A 9,161-nucleotide genomic window follows, 5' to 3' on the forward strand; every position below is an offset into this window, starting at 1 on the left:
ACAAAAAAAAGCCCTGGCCTGGATGGCTTCACTGGAGAATTCTACCAAACTTTCAGAGAAGAGTTAACACCACTACTACTAAAGGTATTTCAGAGCCTAGAAAAGGATGGAATACTCCCAAACTCATTCTATGAAGCCAGCATAACCCTGATACCAAAACCAAGTAAAGACACCATAAATATCAGGGCTTCCCAACACGTCACAATAACAAGAATCAAGTCAGAATCTACCCTTAGAGTCTCTAAAATGTGACTTATCTCATTCATTTGACAAATGTACTGTGTGGTTACTCTGCAAGGCACTGTGCTAAACAGTACAGAGAACCAAAGATAAATAATATCTGATCTGTACTCTTAGAATTTATAATCACACATAAGTTAGTAGTACATTCAGGATTTGAACGTATCTAGTAACAATCTCTCCGTTAGATCACCAGTACTTAGCAGAGTTGACAACTGAATCATTACTAATAAAGAATTAAAATTTAGATGTTATTTTATATCAGTCTAAATTATCACAAATAATATACTCTGTGTCATCTGTATAGATAAAAGGAACAAATATGTATTTTATTTTACTCTTTTTTTTTTTCCTAGACCTTTTTGGAAGTTGCTGACAATTCAGGCGTGGTTTCAGTGATTATGTGGAATGCCTTGTGTCCTGAGTGGTATAAATGTTTGCAGGTCAGTTTAGTTCTTCTGCTTCAACAGCATACCATTAAGAGAAGTTATCCATTCAGGATGCAGCATCCCCCTATGGATCCACATATGAAACTAATTTCTTCAGTAGGTTAAGTATTCAATGAATTTGTCTTATGACTATTTTGTTTGTATAAATTTGCAAAGAACCATATCAGGTAAAGGCCCATGAAAATTACTGAAGCTGTTAAAACTTGTCAAACCTTTAAATTCCTTTATCCATAAAATTTACATTTTTCAGACAATCATATAACTTAATAAGTACATTTACTTATTATTGCATTTGTTAAGAAAAATCATCCGAGATGTTTATTGTTGATTTACAAATGAGCTCCACTTGTGATGTACATATTTTTGTTTTCTTTTGTTTTTATCACATAGTATTAAGTTAATGACGAATATATTTTGCTGTTACTATTAGGTGCTGTCTTGAAAAGATTTGTTAACGTTTATTTGGAAATAATTTCAAACTTACGTAAAAGTTTAAATAATAGTACAAAGAACTCACATATGTCCTTCACTCAGATTCAACAATTGTCAACATTTACCTTTGCTTTATCATTCTCTGTGTGTATTTATGTGTGTGTATCTTTCGCTTTCTCTATCTTTATCTCTATTTCTCTGCCTCTTTCTCTCTATATATACACACACTTACATATATATACACACATGTGTATATATTTTTTCCTCTGAATTCCTAAATACTTCAATAATATTTAAGTGTGTATTTCCTAAGAACAAGAACATTCTATTATGTAACCACAGTTCATTTATCAAAATCAGGAGATTTACAATTGATACAATAGAAATATCTAACCTATAGTTAATGTTCAAATCTTGCCAATTGCTGCAATCTTGAGAGGGCTTTTCTTAATTAGTATTGAAATTAAAGTTTTGACATCTTGGCATCCCAAGTATTTTGGGAGCATTAGAATTAATACATAGCATGATTGTTTTAAGATGTGGATGTGATTTTTTTTTCCATTTTTTATTTTTCAGAACTGTAGATAATGTCAGTCAACAAGTTTCTGTTGTTTTGGCTTATAATACTTTATTACTGGATCTGTGTTTCTATGTATTCTAAATTCCCCAGCTAATCTGTTAAATTTGATTACTTAGAGAATGTTCACATAAATAACAGCAGTTCATTGTTTTGTGAAATATATGTTTATTTAAGAAAACCTTGTATGACCCTTTCTTAAAATCCTGAGCATTTTGCAGACATTGCTTACATCCTGCTAGATGAAGAAGTTATTACCTTGATAGTTTTGTACAATTAATCCATTATCTCACTACTTCTTACAATAGAAAGGTAAGAAATTACACTAATAAGAGATATGACTTACTTGAGAAAACACAGTAAAAATTGTTAAGAGGGAGATAATTCACAACATATAGTATTATGTCTATTAAATTATAAATTCTGTCCCATAACCAAGCATATCCAGGTGACAAAATTGCTTTTTATAAAGCTGTAGTATTTATGACAGTGTGGTATGATATAGGTATAGACAAATTGACCAGTGAGTCATAATACAGAGTTGAAAAACAGCCTTAAGACATACAGAACTTTAATATATAATAGATGTGCTATATAGATAATCAGGGAATCAGGGACTATTCAGTAAATAGTATTGGGACAATTGATTATATATATGGAAAAAATGACATTATATCCCTAATCTCATACCATATAAAAATCAATTTCAGATATATTAAATACTTAAATGTAAAAGGCAAAACTTTTAGAAGAACTTATAGAACATATCATTTTGACCTTGGAATCAGGAAAAAATTCTTGGGTAGGACACAAGAAATAGTAGCCATCAAAAAAGGTTAATAAACCTTACTCTATTAAAATGATGAACTTTTTTCCTTTCAAAATACACCATAAAGAGAATGAAAAAAACAAGCCACAAACTGGGTGAAGTTATTTGCAACTATATAATCCACAAAGGGTTAGTATCCAAAGTATATGAAGAACTCCTGCAAATAAATAAGAAAAAGACAGACAATCCAATAGGAAAATGGAGAAAAGACACAAACAGGCATTTCACAGAAGAGGGAGTGTGTATGGACCATAAGCATATAAAATGCTGTTCAACATAATTAGTAATAAGGAAATTGCAAAGTAAGGCCACAACAAATTGTTAATTTACATCACTAAACTAAACCAAACCCATTGCCATCGAGTTGATTCCAACTAAAATTAGATATTTGATAATACCAAAACTTGGAGAGGATATGGAACATTGCAACAGGTTTTGTTTTAATGAATCATTGCTAGTGGGAATATAAATAGATACATTACTCAAAAATAATTTAAGATTATCTTGTAGAATTGAACGTTTGTGCATCTTACAACCCAGGGTTTCCACTCCTAGGTATATATCTTAGAAAAACTCTTGGCTGTGAGCACAGGGAGACGTGTACAAAAATGTTCATAGCCAGCCATCTAAGATACTCCACTGGTCTCATCCCTTCGGGAGCAAGGGAGAATGAAGAGAACAGGATACAAGGAAAAGATTAGTCCGAAGGACTAATGGACCACAGCTACCAAGGCCTCCACCAGACTGAGTCCAGTACAGCTAGATGGTGCCCGGCTACCACCACTGACTGCTCTTACCAGGATCACAACAGAGGGTACTGGACAGAGCTGGAGAAGGATGTAGAACAAAATTCTAACTCACAAAAAAAAAGACCAGATTTACTGGCCTAAAGGAGACTGGAGAAACCCCAAGAGTATGGCCCCCAGACACCTGTTTAGCTCAGTGATGAAGTCATTTCCGAGGTTCACCGTTCAGCCAGGAAGAGGAGAGCCCCATAAAACCAAATGGGACTAATGAGGCACCGCAGTCCGGGGACAAGGGCCAGAAGGCAGAAGGGGACAGGAAAGCTAGTGATAGGGAACCCAAGGTTGAGTAAGGATAGTGTTGATGTGTTGTGAGGTTGTTAACCATTGTCATAGGGCAATATGTGTACTGTTAAATGAGAAACTATTTTGTTCTGTAAGCCTTCATCTAACGTGAGAATACCAGCACAATTGCAAGAGCATAGTCACTGTCACTGAACTGTGCATGTAGAAATTTTTGAAATGGTATGTCTTTGGCTATGTATATTTTCACCAAAAAAAAAAAAAAAAGGTCGAGAAGGGAGAGGGTTGACATGTTGTGGGGTTGTTAACCAATGTCATAAAACAATATGTGTACTACTGTTTCATGAGAAACTATTTGTTCTGTAAGCCTTCACCTTAAGTATAATTAAAAAAAATGTTCATAGCAGCCCTGTGTGTAACATCAAAAGCCTGGACATAATCCAGATGACACCAACCTGATAATAGGTAAATGTATTGTGGTTTATTAACACCATGGAACATTAATCAGCAGTAAAAATGAAAAAAACAAAAACCTGCTACATTAAGCCACACGGAATAAATCTTAGGACCATAATATTGAGTGAAAAAGTAGTCCTAAAAGACTGTATATGGTATGATTTCATTCATATAAAGTTTAAAAGTAAACCAAACGAAATAGTAATTTGTTTGGGCAAAGATACATAAGTGATAAAACCTTTTTTAAAAAATTAAGGAAATGCTAAACCACAAAATTCAAGGTACGGTTAACCTTTGGTGGGGAGATAAGTGAATGTGATAAAGGAGAGAGAAGAAAGTCTAGTTCTTGGGTTTAATAGTGGGTTCGCAAGTGTTCAGTATATTATTTCGCTGTGTAATTTATACATATATATGCTTTTGCGTGTGTTAAATATCATATTAAAGTAACATAATTTGTTTTTCAGAAATCTGCCTGAACCTTCAAGATCCTCCAACTAATATAAATATCATTCCAGAATAGTAGTTGAAATCAGGATGGAGATTGCCGCAATTAAGACACCAATTTGTCACAAGGTAAAATAGTTTCTTGTAAAATGTCTTAGCTATTTAATTTTCAGCATTAGTCACTGAAACATAATACATTATAATTTGCTCAAAGTCTACCCACATATATGCTGTAGCAATTATATAGATATACATTTTCATAATCATAATTGTAGAATGCTTTTTCAGTTTAAAGATACAATATTTATTTAACAATTTTGCTTTTTTTAGCTCAGAACTGGATAATTTGCCAGTAAATCATATCTGTGATGTTACTGGGATTTTAGTTTTTGTAGGAAGGGTACAGCGGTTAAAAAAGAAAGATAAGCTTTTAAACTTGAAAGTCATAAAATGTATTTCAGTGAATAGTTTTTGTGTTCATATGTGTATAATAAGTTACTTTAATTCATTTCAATATTTTATCCATATAGAAAACAGTGAAGATTTTTGGACATATCGCTGGATTCACATTGCTGATGCAACTTCAAAACAACCATTTATTGTGGAATTGTTTTCTACATCTCAGCCAGAAATCTTTGAAAATATTTGCCCAAGTACTCAGCTCTTATATTTTTATAATTTAATTTTGGAAGTGGGGGGCATTAACTTTAAGAAAAAATGGTAAATTGACCTATGGAAGTAGTGCGATATTGAGTTAGCAATTTCAAGCATTCTGACAGCATGTTTAAATCTTTTCTATGTTAATATCATACGTGGTATTATGTATAGTAACCACCTACTTTGGGGAAGATTATACTGGTTGTCTATTCAGAATTAATTTGGAGTTGAAACCAGTTTTTTCAGAAAACAGGTGCTCTTATCAATTATCATCGTTAGCATTTCATACATAAAAGCCTTAAGTTTCAGTAAAGCTAAAACATGGAAAGTCAATTCCCTTTGTATCCATTTGGAAATTGACTGAGTAGAACCCATTAAAGACATTGAAGATTTTACTAATATGAAATTAATTGGTAGAGGATAGACATACTGTATAATTAAATAATGATAATGATAAGTATGATTCTATTTGCTAAATTCATATTAGATTGGTGATGTTATACCAATGTTTTGCTTACTTTGGCATTAACTTTTGCCCCTACATTCATTAAGATACAAAGATATTTATTTTTTCCACTGATTTTGTTTATTTGAAACCATTTTAGATATGTCCTGTTATATATTTCATACATCAAGTTAGTCTTTAGCTCTCTTATGATAGAAAAAATATATAGTTAATACTTTTCAACAAGTTCAGTGACTTTTTTATTTGAATTCTGAGCATGAAGCTACTTTAGATATGGTGTTCTGTTTTATTATTTTACAAATGATTATAAATACTCATTATTTTCTGTGTTAAAAAGCTTGCCAACATTGGGAAAACTCCCAATCTTGACTACATCTAATTTTTTTTAACCACCAATGAAGTAGAAGTTGTAGAACACGGAAAGTCCTAGAGACCATATACAGGGCTGTTCTGTTGTCCCTTTATTCTCTATGCAAAACATTATTTCTCACCATTCAGATTCCACCCTCTGCTTGTAAGATCAAATATATATATATATATATATATATATATATGAATAGAACTTTACCCCAGTTTGAGGGAGAGGGGAAAGAAAGAGGGTTTTGGTCATAACCAAGGCATCTGATTCCTAAGTGAGTGGGGGTGTGGCCTCTCATGTAACTTCTCTTAGGGAGTAAATGGTTGGCAGTGATGACCTCTGGTTGTAATTCCATTACTTCATTTTAGGTGGGTTTTATGGCCAGATCCCTCTCTCTTTGTTTATAGCCCCTATAAACAACAGGCTGACACACTTATTGGATAAAGATTTCTCAAAGAAACTTGGCCAAGAATACATGTTCTATTTCTTGTGATAATGTGAAATTTATCTTTCTAAGAAAGGTATGTGCAGGCCCTGGTGAGATGTATTATAGTACAATAGTTGACAACGATCACAATTTATTTTTAACTTCTGACCAGTAGTGATGGGGAAAAAAATCATTAAATGAAAGATAAGGATTAAGGGGGCTTCAGGCCTATGAGGGGGATACTACCAAAATCCTTTGGTGGTAGGACGTCTTTTTTTTTTTTAATTTTGCTTAAGGAAAATTAAGAACTAAGGGACACTAATATTGTGTGTTTATTATGTACCAGTTGCTTATAAAGGTACTCCCAGTTACCTTTTAAAGACTTGATGTTTTTACACGTTTGCAGGTGAGGCAACTAAGGTCCGGAGGGTTTAAGTAATTTTCTGAATGTCAAACAGCTAGAAAGTGTTAGATCTGACTGTCTGATGTTAACAGCCATGAACTTAGAATTAGAGGGTTCTTTAATATTCCTGTGTCAACCCCTTTAACCATTAATAGGCACGTTTGTACAGTTTTTGAAATAAAGGAAAGGTGATATAAATTAATAAAATTATCTTAGTCATTTGAAAAGATTTCCTTTTATTTCATTGCTACAGAATAAAGAACTAGTAAATATGAGATTTAGGACATGAATTTCTAGTTATCTTGCTGTTAAGAAATTTTTATTCTTAAATGAGAACTTTTACTGTTATTGTGTTACTACTACAAGTATTTATATTTTAAATATTTCTTCTTTTCCTTGTTTGTAATACCATAACTTTTTTTTTGATGTATTGAGTTAAAATAAAAAATAATGTTGGATTAATGAACCTAAACCACATGTAGGTAGTTAAAAGCAATCGATAGCTTTTGAAAGTATTTGAAGTCTGAAGACGTTATCTCATTTTCAGGAATTTTTTTTTTTTCAGTCAATCAAGTTAGTTAGCAAGGAGAGAAGAAAATAAATACGTGGTATAAGTCCTGCCAGTGAGGCTTAAAGTCTAATTAAGATAAACACACGAAAGATATGAAACACTTGCATAAGCAAATACAATTTAATACTGTATAGACCTTTCTACTGGAAACCAAAACCAAACCAAACCCCTTCCGTCAAGTCGATTCCAACTCATAGCGACCCTCTAGGACAGAGTAGAACTGCCCCATAGGGTTTCCAAGGAGCGGCTGGTAGATTCAAACTGCTGACCTTTTGGTTAACAGCTGAACACTTAACCACTGGGCAACCACGGCTCCTTCTACTGGAAGGAGTCAGTAATTTAGGGATCAGTGTTAGATTGGATTAATCAGTGAAAGTATCATGGAGAAACTAAGATTTTTATCTTTGTAGAAATAACTGTTGACACTTAGTTGAGTGCCGTAATAGAATGACTCTTGCACTCTTCAGCTGTGCAGCAAGCAAATGACTTCAGTTAGATGCAGTCGTACTTTCTAAAGGAAAGGTCTCTTGTAGAAAGTAGGCTAATAAATGATAGATCCTTGTTGCTCAAAGTGTGGTCAAAGGAACCTATGAGTTTATTATTAGCACCAGTATCACCTATGAGTTTATTAGAAATGCAAAACCTACTGAGTCATAGTTTGCAGTTTAACAATAGCCCCAGGTGATTTGAATCAGGAAATGTTCGTTTCATTATGCTCTTTTAAGTTTGAGAAGTATTGTGTTAGGTCCTGATCTTGGCATGTCCTCTTTGAAATGCAAAAGTCATTTCATAAGTGTTTTCATTTTCTACAGTGACATATTTTGTGTGTACACAGTTGAAAGTTGTGAGAAATAATGACCAAGTACCTAAACTGGTTTACCTCACTACTACAAATGAGAGTCAAATGTTTATTACTGGTGAGTAATTTCTTGGTATACACTTTATTGGAAATATATTTCCTCTTCACTAGAACCCTTTAGCACATATTAAATTAACTTTTACATTAGAGCATTCAACCACAAGATAGCTTTATTTTGATCTGCCTTTATTGCTTTGAGAATGATTTAACAAAGACTATTAAGCCTATGGACTATATTGCTCCTGGATTATTTATGATTGAAGCAATGATTTTGTGACTCACTGGAGAATTATGCTTATGTCCTTTGGATAACTTTAACTGTTCGTTGATGTAGAATGTAGATAATTATAAATTGCTTGATAGATTTAAGACTGTTAGGCCCTGTACCACAATTCAGTTAGGTATTTATTTTAAGATACTAAATAATGTGTCAGATTTCAGCCCCAGAATCTCATATTTTATTTATATAGCAAAAAGAGTCTCATTACTTGCGTACAAGTACATTACTTTTCTCTAGTCCCTCTGATGACAGGGTCAAAATAATAAGATAAAATTTACCAAATGAGTCAATGAGGGAATAGTGTGGAATGGGGTGTTTACCAAAATGCTACCATGTTGGTAATTAGGAAATTCGATAGAAAGAAGACACCTAGGAAAGGTGTAACACACATCTTTGCCAAGTCCTTGTTTTATAAATACTAATATCAGATATAAATATGGCCATTTTAAGTATGCTTTAAATAGTATAAATTTAAATGCTGAGCTATGTATTTATAGTCAGTTTATATGTGGTGCCACACATCTAGGTTAATATATGATTTATAAAAAATCAGTTTTTTAAACTATGCCAAACATTTGGATAGTTAGAAAAATCCAGATTATTAGTTTTTATTTTTCTTGTGGTTTTTCAGCATCCTGTAGCCAGCTACAGATTAGTCCACTTGAAC

The 9,161-nt window shown here is 32.8% G+C and overlaps 1 protein-coding gene across 1 annotated transcript in view; it reads left to right on the forward strand.

Moving 5' to 3' along the window:
• Positions 1 to 596: 596 nt before the first annotated feature.
• Positions 597 to 9,161, forward strand: part of RADX (RPA1 related single stranded DNA binding protein, X-linked) — a gene marked incomplete at its 5' end in the record, with an annotated part of 18,684 nt that continues 10,119 nt past the window's right edge. The window contains 5 exon segments of the mRNA XM_004391391.2: positions 597 to 789; positions 4,494 to 4,602; positions 4,804 to 4,899; positions 5,011 to 5,126; positions 8,168 to 8,272. Of these exon segments, the coding sequence (XP_004391448.2) occupies positions 597 to 789; positions 4,494 to 4,602; positions 4,804 to 4,899; positions 5,011 to 5,126; positions 8,168 to 8,272 (619 nt within the window).

This window comes from Trichechus manatus, unplaced genomic scaffold (genome assembly GCF_000243295.1).
Source record: "Trichechus manatus latirostris isolate Lorelei unplaced genomic scaffold, TriManLat1.0 scaffold00068, whole genome shotgun sequence".
Taxonomy (NCBI): Eukaryota; Metazoa; Chordata; class Mammalia; order Sirenia; family Trichechidae; genus Trichechus; species Trichechus manatus.